At 47.5% G+C, this 22,295-nt stretch overlaps 1 protein-coding gene across 5 annotated transcripts in view; it reads right to left on the reverse strand.

Moving 5' to 3' along the window:
- The window catches only part of LOC140717085 (voltage-dependent L-type calcium channel subunit alpha-1S-like), a 665,173-nt gene that overhangs the window by 494,704 nt on the left and 148,174 nt on the right, over nucleotides 1–22,295 (reverse strand). For all 5 annotated transcript variants that reach the window (XR_012096443.1, XM_073030268.1, XM_073030267.1 and 2 more), the window contains exons 12-13: nucleotides 18,143–18,350; nucleotides 9,607–9,727 (exon numbers count right to left, since the gene is read on the reverse strand). Coding sequence is in view for 4 of the 5 variants with exons in the window: in XM_073030268.1 (XP_072886369.1) it covers nucleotides 9,607–9,727; nucleotides 18,143–18,350 (329 nt within the window). In the remaining variant the exon portion in view is untranslated. The remainder of the gene's footprint in view (nucleotides 1–9,606; nucleotides 9,728–18,142; nucleotides 18,351–22,295) is intronic.

The raw sequence follows: 22,295 nt of genomic DNA on the forward strand, positions 1-22,295 counted from the left end.
AGCTCGCTGGACGTCACCTTACCACTATAGCAATGAAAGGACATTCCAGCCAGCCAGCTCACTGGACATCACCTTACCACTACAGCAATGAAAGGACATTCCAGCCAGCTCGCTGGACATCACCTTACCACTACAGCAATGAAAGGACATTCCAGCCAGCCAGCTCGCTGGACATCACCTTACCACTACAGCAATGAAAGGACACTCCAGCCAGCTCGCTGGACATCACCTTACCACTACAGCAATGAAAGGACACTCCAGCCAGCCAGCTCGCTGGACATCACCTTACCACTACAGCAATGAAAGGACACTCCAGCCAGCCAGCTCGCTGGACATCACCTTACCACTACAGCAATGAAAGGACATTCCAGCCAGCTCGCTGGACATCACCTTACCACTACAGCAATGAAAGGACATTCCAGCCAGCCAGCTCGCTGGACATCACCTTACCACTACAGCAATGAAAGGACACTCCAGCCAGCTCGCTGGACATCACCTTACCACTACAGCAATGAAAGGACATTCCAGCCAGCCAGCTCGCTGGACATCACCTTACCACTACAGCAATGAAAGGACACTCCAGCCAGCCAGCTCGCTGGACATCACCTTACCACTACAGCAATGAAAGGACATTCCAGCCAGCCAGCTCGCTGGACATCACCTTACCACTACAGCAATGAAAGGACACTCCAGCCAGCCAGCTCGCTGGACATCACCTTACCACTACAGCAATGAAAGGACATTCCAGCCAGCCAGCTCGCTGGACATCACCTTACCACTACAGCAATGAAAGGACACTCCAGCCAGCTCGCTGGACATCACCTTACCACTACAGCAATGAAAGGACACTCCAGCCAGCTCGCTGGACATCACCTTACCACTACAGCAATGAAAGGACACTCCAGCCAGCCAGCTCGCTGGACATCACCTTACCACTACAGCAATGAAAGGACATTCCAGCCAGCCAGCTCGCTGGACATCACCTTACCACTACAGCAATGAAAGGACACTCCAGCCAGCCAGCTCGCTGGACATCACCTTACCACTACAGCAATGAAAGGACATTCCAGCCAGCCAGCTCGCTGGACATCACCTTACCACTACAGCAATGAAAGGACACTCCAGCCAGCTCGCTGGACATCACCTTACCACTACAGCAATGAAAGGACACTCCAGCCAGCTCGCTGGACATCACCTTACCACTACAGCAATGAAAGGACACTCCAGCCAGCTCGCTGGACATCACCTTACCACTACAGCAATGAAAGGACACTCCAGCCAGCTCGCTGGACATCACCTTACCACTACAGCAATGAAAGGACACTCCAGCCAGCCAGCTCGCTGGACGTCACCTTACCACTACAGCAATGAAAGGACACTCCAGCCAGCCAGCTCGCTGGACGTCACCTTACCACTACAGCAATGAAAGGACATTCCAGCCAGCCAGCTCGCTGGACGTCACCTTACCACTATAGCAATGAAAGGACATTCCAGCCAGCCAGCTCGCTGGACGTCACCTTACCACTACAGCAATGAAAGGACACTCCAGCCAGCCAGCTCGCTGGACATCACCTTACCACTACAGCAATGAAAGGACACTCCAGCCAGCCAGCTCGCTGGACATCACCTTACCACTACAGCAATGAAAGGACATTCCAGCCAGCTCGCTGGACATCACCTTACCACTACAGCAATGAAAGGACACTCCAGCCAGCCAGCTCGCTGGACATCACCTTACCACTACAGCAATGAAAGGACATTCCAGCCAGCCAGCTCGCTGGACGTCACCTTACCACTATAGCAATGAAAGGACATTCCAGCCAGCCAGCTCGCTGGACGTCACCTTACCACTATAGCAATGAAAGGACATTCCAGCCAGCCAGCTCGCTGGACGTCACCTTACCACTATAGCAATGAAAGGACATTCCAGCCAGCCAGCTCGCTGGACGTCACCTTACCACTATAGCAATGAAAGGACATTCCAGCCAGCCAGCTCGCTGGACGTCACCTTACCACTATAGCAATGAAAGGACATTCCAGCCAGCCAGCTCGCTGGACGTCACCTTACCACTACAGCAATGAAAGGACACTCCAGCCAGCCAGCTCGCTGGACATCACCTTACCACTACAGCAATGAAAGGACACTCCAGCCAGCCAGCTCGCTGGACATCACCTTACCACTACAGCAATGAAAGGACATTCCAGCCAGCCAGCTCGCTGGACGTCACCTTACCACTACAGCAATGAAAGGACACTCCAGCCAGCCAGCTCGCTGGACGTCACCTTACCACTATAGCAATGAAAGGACATTCCAGCCAGCCAGCTCGCTGGACGTCACCTTACCACTATAGCAATGAAAGGACATTCCAGCCAGCCAGCTCGCTGGACGTCACCTTACCACTATAGCAATGAAAGGACATTCCAGCCAGCCAGCTCGCTGGACGTCACCTTACCACTATAGCAATGAAAGGACATTCCAGCCAGCCAGCTCGCTGGACGTCACCTTACCACTACAGCAATGAAAGGACACTCCAGCCAGCCAGCTCGCTGGACATCACCTTACCACTACAGCAATGAAAGGACACTCCAGCCAGCCAGCTCGCTGGACATCACCTTACCACTACAGCAATGAAAGGACATTCCAGCCAGCCAGCTCGCTGGACATCACCTTACCACTACAGCAATGAAAGGACACTCCAGCCAGCCAGCTTGCTGGACGTCACCTTACCACTACAGCAATGAAAGGACACTCCAGCCAGCCAGCTCGCTGGACGTCACCTTACCACTACAGCAATGAAAGGACACTCCAGCCAGCCAGCTTGCTGGACGTCACCTTACCACTACAGCAATGAAAGGACACTCCAGCCAGCTCGCTGGACATCACCTTACCACTACAGCAATGAAAGGACATTCCAGCCAGCCAGCTCGCTGGACATCACCTTACCACTACAGCAATGAAAGGACACTCCAGCCAGCTTGCTGGACATCACCTTACCACTACAGCAATGAAAGGACACTCCAGCCAGCCAGCTCGCTGGACATCACCTTACCACTACAGCAATGAAAGGACATTCCAGCCAGCCAGCTCGCTGGACATCACCTTACCACTACAGCAATGAAAGGACATTCCAGCCAGCCAGCTCGCTGGACATCACCTTACCACTACAGCAATGAAAGGACATTCCAGCCAGCCAGCTTGCTGGACATCACCTTACCACTACAGCAATGAAAGGACACTCCAGCCAGCTCGCTGGACATCACCTTACCACTACAGCAATGAAAGGACATTCCAGCCAGCTCGCTGGACATCACCTTACCACTACAGCAATGAAAGGACATTCCAGCCAGCCAGCTCGCTGGACATCACCTTACCACTACAGCAATGAAAGGACATTCCAGCCAGCCAGCTCGCTGGACATCACCTTACCACTACAGCAATGAAAGGACATTCCAGCCAGCCAGCTTGCTGGACATCACCTTACCACTACAGCAATGAAAGGACACTCCAGCCAGCTCGCTGGACATCACCTTACCACTACAGCAATGAAAGGACACTCCAGCCAGCTTGCTGGACATCACCTTACCACTACAGCAATGGAAGGACACTCCAGCCAGCTCGCTGGACATCACCTTACCACTACAGCAATGAAATGACATTCCAGCCAGCTCGCTGGACATCACCTTACCACTACAGCAATGAAATGACATTCCAGCCAGCTCGCTGGACATCACCTTACCACTACAGCAATGGAAGGACACTCCAGCCAGCCAGCTCGCTGGACGTAACCTTATCACTGTGGCAGGGAAACGACACTCCAGCCAGCCAGCTCGCTGGACGTCACCTTACCACTACAGCAATGAAAGGACACTCCAGCCAGCTCGCTGGACGTCACCTTACCACTATAGCAATGAAAGGACATTCCAGCCAGCCAGCTCACTGGACATCACCTTACCACTACAGCAATGAAAGGACATTCCAGCCAGCCAGCTCACTGGACATCACCTTACCACTACAGCAATGAAAGGACACTCCAGCCAGCCAGCTCGCTGGACATCACCTTACCACTACAGCAATGAAAGGACATTCCAGCCAGCTCGCTGGACGTCACCTTACCACTATAGCAATGAAAGGACATTCCAGCCAGCCAGCTCACTGGACATCACCTTACCACTACAGCAATGAAAGGACATTCCAGCCAGCCAGCTCACTGGACATCACCTTACCACTACAGCAATGAAAGGACACTCCAGCCAGCCAGCTCGCTGGACATCACCTTACCACTACAGCAATGAAAGGACATTCCAGCCAGCTCGCTGGACATCACCTTACCACTACAGCAATGAAAGGACATTCCAGCCAGCCAGCTCGCTGGACATCACCTTACCACTACAGCAATGAAAGGACACTCCAGCCAGCTCGCTGGACATCACCTTACCACTACAGCAATGAAAGGACACTCCAGCCAGCCAGCTCGCTGGACATCACCTTACCACTACAGCAATGAAAGGACACTCCAGCCAGCCAGCTCGCTGGACATCACCTTACCACTACAGCAATGAAAGGACATTCCAGCCAGCTCGCTGGACATCACCTTACCACTACAGCAATGAAAGGACATTCCAGCCAGCCAGCTCGCTGGACATCACCTTACCACTACAGCAATGAAAGGACACTCCAGCCAGCTCGCTGGACATCACCTTACCACTACAGCAATGAAAGGACATTCCAGCCAGCCAGCTCGCTGGACATCACCTTACCACTACAGCAATGAAAGGACACTCCAGCCAGCCAGCTCGCTGTACATCACCTTACCACTACAGCAATGAAAGGACATTCCAGCCAGCTCGCTGGACATCACCTTACCACTACAGCAATGAAAGGACATTCCAGCCAGCCAGCTCGCTGGACGTCACCTTACCACTACCGCAATGAAAGGACACTCCAGCCAGCTCGCTGGACATCACCTTACCACTACAGCAATGAAAGGACACTCCAGCCAGCCAGCTTGCTGGACGTCACCTTACCACTACAGCAATGAAAGGACATTCCAGCCAGCCAGCTCGCTGGACGTCACCTTACCACTACAGCAATGAAAGGACACTCCAGCCAGCTCGCTGGACATCACCTTACCACTACAGCAATGAAAGGACACTCCAGCCAGCCAGCTCGCTGGACATCACCTTACCACTACAGCAATGAAAGGACACTCCAGCCAGCTCGCTGGACATCACCTTACCACTACCGCAATGAAAGGACACTCCAGCCAGCTCGCTGGACATCACCTTACCACTACCGCAATGAAAGGACACTCCAGCCAGCTCGCTGGACATCACCTTACCACTACAGCAATGAAAGGACACTCCAGCCAGCCAGCTCGCTGGACATCACCTTACCACTACAGCAATGAAAGGACACTCCAGCCAGCCAGCTCGCTGGACATCACCTTACCACTACAGCAATGAAAGGACACTCCAGCCAGCCAGCTTGCTGGACGTCACCTTACCACTACAGCAATGAAAGGACACTCCAGCCAGCTCGCTGGACATCACCTTACCACTACAGCAATGAAAGGACATTCCAGCCAGCCAGCTCGCTGGACATCACCTTACCACTACAGCAATGAAAGGACATTCCAGCCAGCCAGCTCGCTGGACGTCACCTTACCACTACAGCAATGAAAGGACACTCCCGCCAGCTTGCTGGACATCACCTTACCACTACAGCAATGGAAGGACACTCCAGCCAGCCAGCTCGCTGGACATCACCTTACCACTACAGCAATGAAAGGACACTCCAGCCAGCCAGCTCGCTGGACATCACCTTACCACTACAGCAATGAAACGACACTCCAGCCAGCCAGCTCGCTGGACATCACCTTACCACTACAGCAATGAAAGGACACTCCAGCCAGCCAGCTTGCTGGACGTCACCTTACCACTACAGCAATGAAAGGACATTCCAGCCAGCCAGCTCGCTGGACATCACCTTACCACTACAGCAATGAAAGGACATTCCAGCCAGCCAGCTCGCTGGACATCACCTTACCACTACAGCAATGAAAGGACACTCCAGCCAGCCAGCTCGCTGGACATCACCTTACCACTACAGCAATGAAAGGACACTCCCGCCAGCTCGCTGGACATCACCTTACCACTACAGCAATGAAAGGACATTCCAGCCAGCCAGCTCGCTGGACATCACCTTACCACTACAGCAATGAAAGGACACTCCAGCCAGCCAGCTTGCTGGACGTCACCTTACCACTACAGCAATGAAAGGACATTCCAGCCAGCTCGCTGGACATCACCTTACCACTACAGCAATGAAAGGACATTCCAGCCAGCTCGCTGGACATCACCTTACCACTACAGCAATGAAAGGACACTCCAGCCAGCTCGCTGGACATCACCTTACCACTACAGCAATGAAAGGACACTCCCGCCAGCTTGCTGGACATCACCTTACCACTACAGCAATGAAAGGACACTCCAGCCAGCTCGCTGGACATCACCTTACCACTACAGCAATGAAATGACATTCCAGCCAGCTCGCTGGACGTCACCTTACCACTACAGCAATGAAAGGACACTCCAGCCAGCCAGCTCGCTGGACATCACCTTACCACTACAGCAATGAAATGACATTCCAGCCAGCTCGCTGGACATCACCTTACCACTACAGCAATGGAAGGACACTCCAGCCAGCTCGCTGGACATCACCTTACCACTACAGCAATGAAATGACATTCCAGCCAGCTCGCTGGACATCACCTTACCACTACAGCAATGAAATGACATTCCAGCCAGCTCGCTGGACATCACCTTACCACTACAGCAATGGAAGGACACTCCAGCCAGCCAGCTCGCTGGACATCACCTTACCACTGTGGCAGGGAAACGACATTCCAGCCAGCCAGCTCGCTGGACGTCACCTTACCACTACAGCAATGAAAGGACATTCCAGCCAGCTCGCTGGACGTCACCTTACCACTATAGCAATGGAAGGACATTCCAGCCAGCCAGCTCGCTGGACGTCACCTTACCACTACAGCAATGAAAGGACATTCCAGCCAGCCAGCTCGCTGGACGTCACCTTGTCACTGTGGCAGGGCAAGGACACTCCAACCAGGCAGCTGGCTGGACGTCACGCTACCTTTGTAGCAGGAAACGAGTCAGCTGTACGGATTCACAGACTCATGAGTATTGCGAATGGAATAGCTGTGTGGATGACAGGATGGCACGACAAAGCTGGCAGACACAGGAAAAACCTTTGTGGGAACAGGAAGATCTAGGAAGCAGCCCAACAAATGAAGATCACTGATCACCTCTCTCTCCACCACCTCTAATAATAAAATGGACCAGTTAATCTGAGTTGTCAGGTCAACACCCCTGGAACCGGTGCAATGGGACAACGGGCACATGGGACATCTGGTCATTTGGGGGTTCATGGCACGATGAAATGGACTAAACAACGAGGTATACAACTACCAGTACATGTGATGAAAGAAGCTATTTCTGCATGTGATATTTGTCAGCAGGTCAAAAGAACAGTACTCCGAGGAGAGAAGTCGACTGCCTACATTAAAAGGGGGACTGGTATAGCCCAGGCATAGCAGATTGATTATGTCGCACCCCTACCACAGAAGCAACAATCTAAATATTTGTTTACCATGGCTGACACCTATTCAGGTCTGCTAATGGCAATTCCTTGCACAAAAGCTGACCAGGGTCACACACTGAAGGGATTGCAGAAGTTAGTTGGTTGTTAAGGGACCCTCAAGAAATACAATCAAAGAATGGTTTTGCTTCTCGAGGCAAGCTGTGAAAGACTGAGGAATTCATTGGGTATAGCCTGTACCCTATTACCACAAGCATCAGGGCTAATTGAAAGACTAAATGGACTTTTAAACCAACAGTTCCATTTACTGAGACCAACTCGCACTGAGTGTACAATCTAAACAACACTTTCACCGATGACCAGGATGATCAAGTGTACCCCAGGACTGGAGGAGGAAACCAGCACTGAAGAAAGGGCTCCCCCAAGGGAGGGCAAGTGTGGGTGCAAGGGGGAGATTGTGGCAAATGGAGGCGGTAACACTCACTAGGTATCAGTAAGATGGAAAGACCATCTGGTGTGTTTGAACAGGGAGAAATTGACCAAATAAGAATGATTTTAATTTTTGTAAGACTGATAATAGCAGATACTTTTTTTCCCCTCCCAGGGGCAATAACAGCCCTGGAATTGATCTATAGATGGCTTGGACCTTCCCCTGGGCAGAGGTCGCCATCTGAGCTGTGAAAACGAACACACAAAGAACTCTGATAGAAAAAGCAGACATCCAGTAGTGCAATGATGCCTCCAACACATTCATGAAATGTAACCATGATTAATTGCGTTCCGGTTTGCATTATTCAAATTAAAGTTTGGGAATGGGGAATAGTGGTCAGTCAGTAGTTGAGCTCAAAATGCAGTTTATTTTAGCTTATTATACAGATTTTGTATTAATAATCCCACTGCTTAATTATGTTGTAATAATCCTAGCTAATTTGTATTTACCATAATTGTGGTACAATGTCTCAATGAGGAATCGAGGGTGGAGTGTAAGGAAAGGGTTAAATCGGATTCCTTCTTGGTATGTGCTAAAATAAAATGGAAGTCAGCAAGATGAACTGCTGTTAGCTTGGAGTGGGGTTGTTCAGAGGAAGTACATGAAAAACAGTCCACAGCAAGCTTTTGAGAAAGCTCAGGGTACAGCCATAAGAGTGGACGATGGCATAAAACATATTTTTCACAGGAAGACAAAGTCACTGTGCAGGAGCAGGTCCCAGATGCATGGAAAAGTACCTGTGTAAGGGGTACAAAGGGGCACCTTCCCAGATGTATGGAAAAGTACCTGTGTAAGGGGTACAAAGGGGCACCTTCCCAGATGTATGGAAAAGTACCTGTGTAAGGGGTACAAAGGGGCACCTTCCCAGATGTATGGAAAAGTACCACTGTAAGGGGTACAAAGGGGCACCTTCCCAGATTCATGGAAAAGTACCAGTGTAAGGGGTACCTTCTTGGTGCAAGGGGAAAGAGCTTTGTCACATGCCACTTCCCAGCTGGTGGCTAGTGCTAGGTTAGGAAAAAGTACATCAAGAGAGTCGGAGAATGTTGAGTCTGAGTTAGACTCGGAGAGAGGAGAGGCTGTATGAAAGTCTGTCAGAATTCTGCAGATCAGCTCAGTTAGAGGATGATGAGCGTTAATTTGATTTCTCTACTGCTACACTGTAGACATTTGTTTTTTCTCTTTCTCCAGTTACCTCCTTTTGTTTGTGAATATATGCAAATACCCTGAGCTGAACACGGAACAAATTTTAAAATAATTTTCATTTACAACACCCCAAGCTGTAAGTGTCACACCAGCCACTATGCATCTGTGGTGGCTGATCACAAGACAATGTACGATGACTAAGTAACCTACTAACCGGTACATGTTCCTCCAGCATTTTGTGTGTTGCTCTGCATTTCCAGTATCTGCAGAATTTCTTGTGTTTTATGACCAAGCTGACACACCATTGCTCATAACCCCCTCCCCACTGCTCTCCATCCAGATTGAAGGATACAGTTTCCACAGACAAACAGAATGATGAAGTAGATGCAGACAAGGACCCCAGGGAAGGAAGGGCCTCCGTAAGCCATGATCCCGTCATTCATGACAGAATTCCAGTCCTCGCCAGTAAGGATCTGCACAGAACAAGACATTATGGTTTGTCCCCGTGCTAGCACAGCGCATCGCCAAGCATACAGCATGACAACAAAGGAGACAGAGCACAGAGCCACATGCCAGCACTGCCATCACAGCTGGTCTCATCTCCACTCCACTCTCCTGCACTCACATTAACCAAAAACAAGGAACTTTAGAACCTTAGAACCCTTCAGCCCATGATCTTGTGCCTACTCTAAGGTCAATCTGACCCTTCCCTCATACATAGCCCTCTATTTTTCTATCATCCATGCGTTTACCTATGAGGCATTCAAATGTCTCTAATATATCTGCCTCTACCACCACCCCTGGCAGTGTGTTCCAAACATTCATCACTCTGTGTAAAACCCCATCTCTGACATTCCCATGTGTCTATCTAAATGTCCCTAATGTATCTGCCTCTACCCTCTATCACCACCCCCACCAGTGTGTTCCAAACATTCATCACTCTGTAAAAACCCCACCTCTGACATCCCCCACGTGTCTATCTAAATGTCCCTAATGTATCTGCCTCTACCCTCTATCACCACCCCCACCAGTGTGTTCCAAACATTCACAACTCTGTAAAAACCCCACCTCTGACATCCCCACGTGTCTATCAATGTCCCTAATGTATCTGCCTCCAAGGATCAACTTTATTTGCCATATACATTTCGGAATTTGCTGTGGTGTGTTGGTCAGGGTGCGACATGCAACAAACAACATTCAACAGTTATAGAGAATTATATAAAATATGAATTTCGAGGTCGGAGTACTGTGCATGTATTCACCATGGAAACAGCATCACAAGATACGGTTTAACACATTCATGCAGTGACGGGCAACAGATAGAGTGGGGTGGGGGAAACTAACTGGAATGGTTGATTAGATGAACTGACTGGTGGAAGAAACTTTTAAGATGGTGTGAAGTTTTTGTTTCAGTAGTCCAATAGTGCTTTCCAGAAGGGAGATTTTGGAAAAGGCAGTTTGCAGGGTGGGGAGAGTCTGCAATGATTCTGTCCTGGACATACGAAGTCCTGCAGTGATGGTAGACTGTAGCCAATGATCCTTTTTGCTGACCTGACAGTCCACTGTCTTTCTGAGAGGATCCTGCACCAAATGTTTCTCTTATATTAACCCTTTCATTCCTGGTATCATTCTCATAGACCTCCTCTGGTTTATTCAGAGAGTGGTAGCTGTGTGGAACGAGATTCCAGTGGAAGTGGTAGAGGCAGGTTCGATTTTGTCATTTAAAGTAAAATTGGACAGGTATATGGACAGGAAAGGAATGGAGGGTTATGGGCTGAGTGCAGGTAGGTGGGACTAGGTGAGAGTAAGCGTTCGGCACGGACTAGAAGGGCCAAGATGGCCTGTTTCCATGTTGTAATTGTTATATGGTTATATGGTATATATGGATCCTCTCCAATGCCAGCGTATCCTTCCTTAGATATGGAACCCAGAACTACTCACTATACACATTAACCCATAAACTTCTCTATTAAAGTAGCAAATTTTTACAGATGCACCATGGAGACAAATCAGACTGGATGCATCACCGTCTGAAATACAGCAGCCACTGCACAGGATCGGAAAAAGCTCAAAGTTGTAAACTCAGCCCAGCCTCATCAAGGGTACTAACCTCCCCAGCAACAAGGACATCGTCCAAAGGCAATGCCTCAAAAGGCAGCATCAGTTATTAAATATCCTTCATCCAGGACATGTCCTTTTCTTGTTACTACCATCAAGGAGGAGGTACAGGAAACTGAAGATGTACAATGTTTTAGGAACAGCTTCTTCTCCACTATCAGATTTCTTAATGGACCATGAACACCACCTCAGAATTCTGCTCTCTTTTCACACTACTTTTTTATATTTGTTACTGTAACTTCTATGTATTGCAAAACAACAAATTTCATGATTTTGTTTGCACCTTCAGAAACAGCTCTATTTCCATCTTCAATATCTTTATTTTTCCCTTTCAGGATTCTTTTGAAGACCCTGACCTGGAGTTACAGGTTGACTATGTTTCTTTGTGGGAATGGGACCTGCTCTTGGGGTTTCACAACCAGCTGTTGTTCACTGAGTGCAGGTAGGTGGGACTAGGTGAGAGTAAGCATTCGGCACAGACTAGAAGGGCCAAGATGGCCTGTTTCCATGCTGTAATTGTTATATGGTTATATTGATATATGAGCCAAGGGCTCAGCCTAAGGGTCCGACTCAGATTTGGAAGCCTAGGATCTCAGGGCTCTGGAGATGGGTGGATCGAGGGTTGGCGTCACAGCAGGAGACCTGTGTGATATCAATATCTATGGCTGTGTGCCTGGAGACCGGGGATCTTTGAGATCTTCAGGCACAGAGCTCGAAAAAAGCTTTGTAACGGACTTTTAACATCATAAACCAGGAGTCACCAACCTTTTTTGCACCACGGACTGGTTTAATATTGACAATATTCTTGCGGAGCAGCCGACGGGTGGGGAGGGGGGTGTGTTAATCAAGACCTGATTATAGGTGATAAGTCACTTATAAGGGGCTAATACACTCAATTTTGTTTCTACAAGGGTTTATCTAACGAATTTTAATATTAAACACAGCGCATATTTTCCTCACGTGAATATAGTGAATATATTTTTTTTCTTCGGCAGTTTAACGGGGTCACGACTGCGCAAGCACGTGAAAGTCGGACCGTGAGGCAGCGGGAGTATTTAAAGAGAACAGTAGACGGAGCGGGCGACAGAGTAGAGGGAGACAGAGTAGGAAGGCTTTGTCTCGAGAGGCTTCGGCAAGTAGAGGCTGAGGACGAGCTTCACTCCAAGTGAGGTAAGGCCGGGTAAGTTCCTTTAAAAGGAGAAAGTTTCAAAAGTTGAGGCAAGTATTGGGTAGGTCATGGCAGCTGAGATCGGCCCCGTGGTTTGTTCATCCTGCAGCATGTGGGAAATCAGGGATACTTCCAATGTCCCTTACGACTATGTGTGCAGGAAGTGTGTCCAACTGCAGCTTCTGGCAAACCGCATTGAGCACCTGGAGCTGTGATTGGATTCGTACTGGAGCATCCGCGATGCTGAGAAATTCGTGAATAGCACGTTCAGTGAGTTGGCCACACCGCAGGTAAAGGCTACACAGGCAGAAAGGGAAGGGGTGGCCACTAGACAGCATAGCAGTAGGCAGGTAGTGCAGGAGTCCCCTGAGGTCATCTCCCTCCTAGACAGATATACTGTTTTGGAAATTGTTGGGGGAGATGTCTCATCAGGGGAAGGCAGCAGCAGCCGAGTTCATGGCACCATGGGTGGCTCTGCGGCACAGGAGGGAAGGAAAAGGAGTGGAGAGCTATAGTGATAGGGGATTCGATTGTAAAGGGAATAGATAGGCAGTTCTGCGGCCGCAAACGAGACTCCAGGATGGTATGTTGCCTCCCTGGTGCAAGGGTCAAGGATGTCTCTGAGCGGCTGCAGGACATTCTGGAATGGGAGGGTGAACAGCCAGTGGTCGTGGTGCACATAGGTACCAACGATATAGGTAAAAAACGGGATGAGGTCCTACAAGGTGAATTTAGGGAGTTAGGAGATAAACTAAAAAGTAGGACCACAAAGGTAATAATCTCTGGATTACTACCAGTGCCACGTGCTAGTCAGAGTAGAAATAGGAGGATATTTCAGATGAATACGTGGCTTGAAAAATGGTGCAAGGGGGAGGGATTCAAATTTCTGGGGCATTGGAACCAGTTCTGGGGGAGGTGGGACCGGTATAAACAGGACGGTCTGCACCTGGGCTGGACTGGAACCAATGTCCTAGAGGGAGCATTTGCTACTGCTGTTCAGGAGGCTTTAAACTAATGTGGCAGGGGGATGGGAACAAGTGCAGAGAGACAGAGGGGTGTAAAATGAGGGTAGAAGCAAAAAGTAGTAAGGTGAAAAGTAAAAGTGGCAGGCAGGCAAATCCAGGGCAAAAAGCAAAAAGGGCCACTTTTCAACATAATTGTATAAGGGCTAAGAGTGTTGTAAAAACAAGCCTGAAGGCTTTGTGTGTCAATGCGAGGAGCATTCGTAACAAGGTGGATGAATTGAATGTGCAGATAGTTATTAATGAATATGATATAGTTGGGATCACAGAGACATGGCTCCAGGGTGACCAAGGATGGGAGCTCAACATCCAGGGATATTCAATATTCAGGAGGGATAGACAGGAAAGAAAATGAGGTGGGGTAGCATTGCTGGTTAGAGAGGAGATTAACGCAATAGAAAGGAAGGACATTAGCCTGGAGGATGTGGAATCGATATGGGTAGAGCTGCATAACACTAAGGGGCAGAAAACACTGGTGGGAGTTGTGTACAGGCCATCTAACAGTAGTAGTGAGGTTGGGGATGGCATTAAACAGGAAATTAGAAATGTGTGCAATAAAGGAACAGTAGTTATAATGGGTGACTTCAATCTACATATAGATTGGGTGAACCAAATTGGTAAGGGTGCTGAGGAAGAGGATTTCTTGGAATGTATGCGGGATGGTTTTCTGAACCAACATGTCGAGGAACCAACTAGAGAGCAGGCCATTCTAGATTGGGGATTGAGCAATGAGGAAGGGTTAGTTAGCAATCTTGTCGTGCGAGGCCCCTTGGGTAACAGTGACCATAATATGGTGGAATTCTTCATTAAGATAGAGAGTGACATAGTTAATTCAGAAATAAATGTTCTGAACTTAAAGAAGGGTAACTTTGAAGGTATGAGACGTGAATTAGCTAAGATAGACTGGTAAATGATACTTAAAGGGTTGACGGTGGATACGCAATGGCAAGCATTTAAAGATCGCATGGATGAACTACAACAATTGTTCATCCCAGTTTGGCAAAAGAATAAACCAGAGTAGGTAGTGCACCTGTGGCTGACAAGGGAAATTAGGGGTAGTATCAAGTCCAAAGAAGAAACATATAAATTAGCAAAAAAAAAAGCGGCACACCTGAGGACTGGGAGAAATTCAGAGATCAGCAGAGGAGGACAAAAGGCTTAATTAGGAAAGGGAAAAAAGATTATGAGAGAAAGCTGGCAGGGAACATAAAAACTGACTGTAAAAGCTTTTATAGATATGTGAAAAGAAAAAGATTGGTCAAGACAAAGGTAGGTCCCTTACAGTCAGAAACAGGTGAATTGATCATAGGGCACAAGGACATGGCAGACCAATTGAATAACTACTTTGGTTCTGTCTTCACTAAGGAGGACATAAATAATCTTCCAGAAATAGTAAGGGACCGAGGGTCTAGTGAGATGGAGGAACTGAGGGAAATACATGTTAGTAGGGAAGTGGTGTTAGGTAAATTGAAGGGATTCAAGGCTGATAAATCCACAGGACCAGATGGTCTGCATCCCAGAGTGCTTAAGGAAGTAGCCCAAAAAATAGTGGATGCATTAGTGATAATTTTTCAAAACTCCTTAGATTCTGGATTAATTCCTGAGGATTGGAGGGTGGCTAATGTAACCCCATTTTTTAAAGAAGGAGGGAGAGGAAAAACCAGGGAATTATAGACTGGTTAGTCTGACATGCTAGAGTCGGTTATCAAAGATGTGATGACAGCACATTTGGAAAGAGGTGAAATCATCGGACAAAGTCAGCATGGATTTGTGAAAGGAAAATCGTGTCTGACGAATCTTATAGAATTTTTTGAAGATGTAACTAGTAGAGTGGATGGGGAGAGCCAGTGGATGTGGTATATTTAGATTTTCAAAAGGCTTTTGACAAGGTCCCACACAGGAGATTAGTGTGCAAACTTAAAGCACACGGTATTGGGGGTATGGTATTGATGTGGATAGAGAATTGGTTGGCAGACAGGAAGCAAAGAGTGGGAGTAAATGGGACCTTTTCAGAATGGCAGGCAGTGACGAGTGGAGTACCGCAAGGCTCAGTGCTGGGACCCCAGTTGTTTACAATATATATTAATGATTTAGACGAGGGAATTAAATGCAGCATCTCCAAGTTTGCGGATGACACGAAGCTGGGCAGCAGTATTAGCTGTGAGGAGGATGCTAAGGGGATGCAGGGTGACTTGGATAGGTTAGGTGAGTGGGCAAATTCATGGCAGATGCAATTTAATGTGGATAAATGTGAGGTTATCCACTTTGGTTGCAAGAACAGGAAAACAGATTATTATCTGAACGGTGGCCGATTAGGAAAAGGGGAGGTGCAATGAGACCTGGGTGTCATTGTACACCAGTCATTGAAGGTGGGCATGCAGGTACAGCAGGCGGTGAAAAAGGCAAATGGTATGTTGGCATTCATAGCAAAAGGATTTGAGTACAGGAGCAGGGAGGTTCTACTGCAGTTATACAAGGCCTTGGGGAGACCTAGAGTATTGTGTGCAGTTTTGGTCCCCTAATCTGAGGAAAGACATTCTTGCCATGGAGGGAGTACAAAGAAGATTCACCAGATTGATTCCTGGGATGGTAGGACTTTCATATGAAGAAAGACTGGATCGACCAGGCTTATACTCACTGGAATTTAGAAGGTTGAGGGGGGATCTTATTGAAACGTATAAAATTCTAAAGGGATTGGACAGGCTAGATGCAGGAAGATTGTTTCCAATGTTGGGGAAGTCCAGAACGAGGGGTCATAGTTTAAGGATAAAGGGGAAGACTTTTAGGACCGAGATGAGGAAAAACTTCTTCACACAGAGAGTGGTGAATCTGTGGAATTCTCTGCTACAGGAAACAGTTGAGGCCGGTTCATTGGCTATATTTAAGAGGAAGTTAGATATGGCCCTTGTGGCTAAAGGAATCAGGGGTATGGAGAGAAAGCAGGTACAGGGTTCTGAGTTGGATGATCAGCCATGATCATACTGAATGGCGGTGCAGGCTCGAAGGGCTGAATGGCCTACTCCTGCACCTATTTTCTATGTTTCTATAGTGATAAGTCAATTATAACTCACTTATAAGTCAATAGCATCATAACATTTTAAGTAACCATATAACAATTACAGCACGGACACAGGACATCTCGGCCCTTCTAGTCCGTGCCAAATGCTTACTCTCACCTCGTCCCACTGACCCGCACTCAGCCCATTACCCTCCATTCCTTTCCTGTCCATATACCTTACCACTTTTTTTTAAATGACAATATCGAACCTGCCTCTACCACTTCTACTGGAAGCTCATTCCACAGAGCTACCACTCTCTGAGTAAAGAAATTCCCCCTCATGTTACCCCTTAACTCTCAACTCATGTCCTTTTGTTTGAATATCCTCTACTCTCAATGGAAAACGCCTATCCACGTCAACTCTATCTAACCCCCTCATAATTTTAAATACCTCTATCAAGTCCCCCCTCAACCTTCTACGCTCCAAAGAATGTTTGGATATTAAACACACAGTGCATATTTTCCTCGTATGAACATATAAAATCATTGCAATACACCAGTGAGAGGACAAGGTAAGGGCCAGAGGTCCCCGTGCTGGGGCCGCTGTGGTCGCAGTCTGGAGAGAGCGCCCAACCGAGTGAGGAGTGCAACAGGGCACGTACCCACCCCCTTTGTAGGTAGGTAGGATCTATTGGCCGACAAAAGTTTGGCTCGAGGGATGACTTTCAGTAGACCGCAGCAAGGTAGCTGCTCTGCTACTTACGAAACCCTGAGCCTGAATTAGGTCGTTTGCGAGTATTTTAGCACTGGGTTCGCCATGAACATTCGGTGTGGTAAACAGGTTTAGAGGTGGTGCCCATCTGTCCACACTCCAAGCCAGTACCAAAGGTACTTCTCGCTGGCCACGCAAGGTGGCTGGTTACCTGAGGCCAACCTGTGATCCCTGGTGCTAGGGTATCACTGTGTTTAGGAGACAGATGACCTCGCGTGCGTTCAAGTTCAACAGTGAGCATGACAGGGAATGAGGAAAGGTGTAGCTGACTCATATCGTTTCATATTGCCAAATCATATCATTTCCTTGGTTGGGGACCACTGTCATAAACCAGCGAGTTATGTCTCCCTGCTCGGTGGGAAAATGGAAACACTCCTTTCTCCCTTACAGCGGAGAAAGAAAGCCTGTGGTATGTCATACACCAGGTGAAACGCAAAGTGTTTGAGGTAACTGCAAGTCTGTGTCTTTGCTGTTGCTTTGCTCACGGTGAGTGCTCGGTGGCAGTGCCAATGCTTTTTTTTGCCAGTGGGGTGGGGGGGGGGTTATTGCTTGCTGCCGCTTACAAGCGGGAGGGAGGGGAGCTGGGGGGGGGGGTCTTTGGGGTTCTAACATTTAACTGTTGTTCATTCTTTGGGGCTCTTCTTTGTTTTCATGGATAGTCGCGAATGAAAAGCATTTCATGATGTATATTGTATACATTTCTCTGACATTAAATTAGACCTTTGAACCTTTGAATATATCAGTGATAATAAAGCTGATACTAATTCTAAAGAGCCAATGTTATGGGGATTTGTTTAACACTTAACCTACCTGAAAGACGCTCAGAAGGGCTTGAGGGAAAGTGTCGAAAGTACTCCTCCGTACGCGCATGTCAGGAAAGTTGAACTTCCCACCAAACAGCTGCATTCCGAGCAGGGAAAAGATGATAATGAAAAGGAAAAGGAGGAGTAGAAGGGATGCGATGGATCGCACAGAGTTCAGAAGTGATGCCACAAGGTTGCTCAGTGAAGTCCAGTATCTGGGCAATCGAAAAAGTTGGTGGAAAAAAAAAGAGGAGAAAACACAATTGACAAAGTGTCAGTGAAACACTCTCACTTCAAACACAAAGCAGTGTGCAACTAACGAGTATATGGATTGGCGTACGGACACTCTGCCTGGAGGTCAGTGACCAGTGGTTTTCTGCACAGTTCAGTTCCAGGATATTTGTGATATTTATAAATGAGCAAGGTTGGTGGAGTTGCTGTTAGTGTAGAAGCTTGATGTAGGTTACAATGGGACATTGATAGGGTGCTGAGCAGGGCTGAGAAGTGGCAGATGGAGTTCAGCTTAGAAAAGTGTGAAGTGATTCACTTTAGAGCTGGTGTTGTGGATAACACAGAAGCGTGTCATAGGTTACAACGGGAGATTGATAGGGTGCTGAGCTGGGCTGAGAAGTGGCAGATGGAATTGAAATGATACACACTGGATGGTCAAGCTTGAGGGCAGAGTACAGGTTCATTGGCGGGATTCCTCGTAGTGTGTAGCTGCAGAGGGATCTTGAGGTTCACATCCAGAGATCCCTCAAAATAGCCACTCAAGTTGATGGGTTGGTTCAGGTGTATGCTGTGTTGGCCTTTATTAGTCAGGGGATTGAGTTCAAGATTGCAAGGTAATGTTACAGTTCTATAAAACCCTGGTTAGACCACACCGAGTATTATGTTCAGTTGTGGTCACCTCATTATAGAAAGGAGGTGAAAGCTTTAGAGAGAATGAAGAGAGATTTACCAGGCTGCTGTCTGCATTAGACAGCAGCAAGCAAAGGAAGATGAGAGGTGATTTGATAGAGGTGTATAAGGTTATAAAAGGCACAGATTGAGTGGACATCCAGAGACTTTTTCCCCCCAGGGCAGAAATGGGCATAATTTTAAGGTGATTAGGGGAAAGTACAGGGGGAGTATCAGAGGTAGTTTTTTTTCTTACACAGATTGGTGGGTGCATGGAATGTGCTGCCTGGGAGGTGGTAGCAGCAGATACATCAGGGACATTTAAGAGACTCTTAGAGAGGCACATGGATGATAGATCAGTGGAGGGTTTGGTGGGAGGGAAGGGTTAGATTAGAAGGTCAGCACAGCGTCATGAGCCAAAGAGCCTGCACTGTGCTATGTTCTACATTCTAAGATACTCCTAACCAAGTCAGGACGGCGTGGATCTGCATCCAAAACAATTTCCCTTCTTGCTGGAACTTCTTCCGGGTTCAGCAGTAATGGTTTTTTTTATTTATTTAGATACAGTGTGGAGCACACCCTTCTGGCTCTTGGAACCACATCGCCTAGCAACCCTCCAATTTAACCCTGGCCTAATCACAGGACAATTTGCAACGATCAATGAACCTACAAAACAGTACATCTTTGGACTGTAGGAGGAAACCAGAGCACCCGGAGGAAACCCATGTATTCTACAGGGAGGATGTTTAGAGACTTCTTACAGACAGCACCAGGTTTGAGCTCCAAACTCCGACGTCCCAGCTGTAATAGCGTCATGTTAACCGCTAGCTACTGAGGTGCCGATGTTAGTATCTGCAGATGATATTGGGATCATCCTGCTACTATATATAGACTCCTAAATTGAGACATTAATCATCTTCAATTTTTCATGCCTGCAAAGATTATTATTTCAAGTTCCAGAGTATAGTGAATTGCTTGAGTATCTCATCCTATAATATTATTATATAACTCTTGGGCAGAAAGAACTACAGTCTACAAATCAGTGAATTTGAATGAATCAACTACAGTCCAAGTACACAACCAATTGTCTCTGTTCTTGCCATGAGGTCCAAGCAGCTGGAGAAAGCCATTTTATGAGACTGTCCTTGCAGTCCTTTGTGAATTCAGAACTGATTCTTGCTCGGGGATAATCTAAACAGAGCAACTGAATGTGGATACGAGTTTCAGCTAATGACCTGCTAAACCTGAGACTATTCTCAGACAAGTAGCTATTTGTTGGGTAAAGTGGCAGGCTTGCTGGAGAAGCAGTCTGTAATCTCATTAGACGGTGTCTAGGTCACCTAGTTTGGCTCGTTTGAACCAGTCAGCGTTGAAAGCTACAAAGACATAAGGCTGGGGAGCAGAAACCATAGAACAATGTTGTTTGTGGCCCTGGACCAGAGCCAGTAAGAAGTTTACCCAGGTAGGTCAGGTGACCTTGAGCCAATGGGATGGAGATCCATCCATTCCATTGGTGAGGAACACTATCAGTGTTGGGAGCTCCAAATACGCATGGGTAATAACTCTCCAGCAACCAGAGACCAACCATCGAGGATAAGGCGGACCCCACAGACGTGGAGATCGGGACCACGAGGAACCCCTGGCCAGCGTAGACTCCTTTCTCAGGTAATACCTTTACTCTTCATTGACTGTTCATGGAGGGTCAGGGATTCTAGTGTGTGTACGCAGGTAGTTAGTTTGTGAACCCCCATGCTTTTTAGTTGAGGCAGTAAAGGTTAATTGTCGGTAAATATAGATTCCCTTTGTGTCTTCCTTATCATTATTAGTAAGAGGTAGATCCTTATTACAAGGAGGCTGATTTATTGAGTAATAGAGGGAGCTGAGAGGGACTTTGGGGCTCTAACATTTAACTGTCATTCATTCTTTGGGGCACTCCTCTAATTCATGGATGTTTGTAAAGAAAAAGAATTTCAGGATGTATATTGTATACATTTCTCTTATATTAAATGCACCTATTGAAACATTTTGCATTGCTTGCAGTATAATGAAGTGTATCAACATCTACCCAGCGTTGTGAGTGGGTGTGTGTGTGCACGTGCACGCTGAACTACCACCTCCCTATTTCGAGGACACAATTTTAAACTAAATAATGGGGTACAGGGTGCAGCTCAAGGTGAAATTTGGAGCATTAGGCAGAATTTTTTTTGTGTGTGTGCTATACTCTGCCAGAGCCTCGGAGACCACTTTTTTTCCAAGTGGTTGTCTTGGAGGTAAGATTCTCTGAGTGGTCCCCCACGTCCTTCTCGCAGCGCAGTTGTTAGTGCTTTTGTTTTGAGTTGCGAGCTCGACACTCAACCCCGCATGGATGGAAAGCGTGCCCAGGAGCAGCCCAACTGGATTCGAACTTGGGAGCCTTCGCTCCGGAGTCCAACACTGATGTCACTGCGCCACCAGCCGAATAGATGAAGTGATATGGTTAATGAGAGTTGAAATGGTGTAGCAAGCAACAGAGAACTTCACAGTAGGCATGCCACTGGAATATGGGCAAACAGAGAGAAGTAAGTCCATGGTATAACAAAGGTTGGGGACCCCTGGAATAGAGGGATGGCCCTTTAGAACAGAGATTAGGAGGGATTTCTTAATCCAGAGGGTAGTGAATCTGTGGAATTCATTGCCAAAGATGGGTGTTGCCAAATATTGAGTATATTTAAAACGGAGGTTGATAGGTTCTTGATTAGTCAGGGAGTCAGCGGTTTCAGTGAGAAGGCAGGAGAATGGGGTTGATAAAATGATGAAATGGCGGAGCAGACTCAATGGGTTGAATGGTCTGATTTTGCTCCTATGTCTATGGTCTTAAGTAAAATTTAACAGTTTTATCCAGAAACTCAAAAAATGTACACCAAGTGAATGATCTGGTAGAACAATAAGAGTTGCCTAAACAGCCCATGGCATTCCTCTTTCCTCCTCTGATCCTATGCTCTCATCATTGTAAGCTGGAGTTTGGGATGATGATTATTGCAGAGTGGGGTTGTCAGCCAGACAGTTATCACACGAACATAACAAACAGGAGCAGGAGTAGGCCAACTGGCCTATTGAGCCTGCTGCGCCATTCAGTAAGAACATGGCTGATCTGGCCATGGACTCAGCTCACTTACCTGCCTTTTCCACAAAACTCTTAATTTCAAAAATCTAACTGTGTCTTAAATATATTTGATGACGTAACTTCTACTGCTTCCCTGGGTAGAGAATTCCACAGATTC

The sequence above is a fragment of the Hemitrygon akajei genome, chromosome 27 (assembly GCF_048418815.1).
Source record: "Hemitrygon akajei chromosome 27, sHemAka1.3, whole genome shotgun sequence".
In the NCBI taxonomy this organism is placed as follows: domain Eukaryota; kingdom Metazoa; phylum Chordata; class Chondrichthyes; order Myliobatiformes; family Dasyatidae; genus Hemitrygon; species Hemitrygon akajei.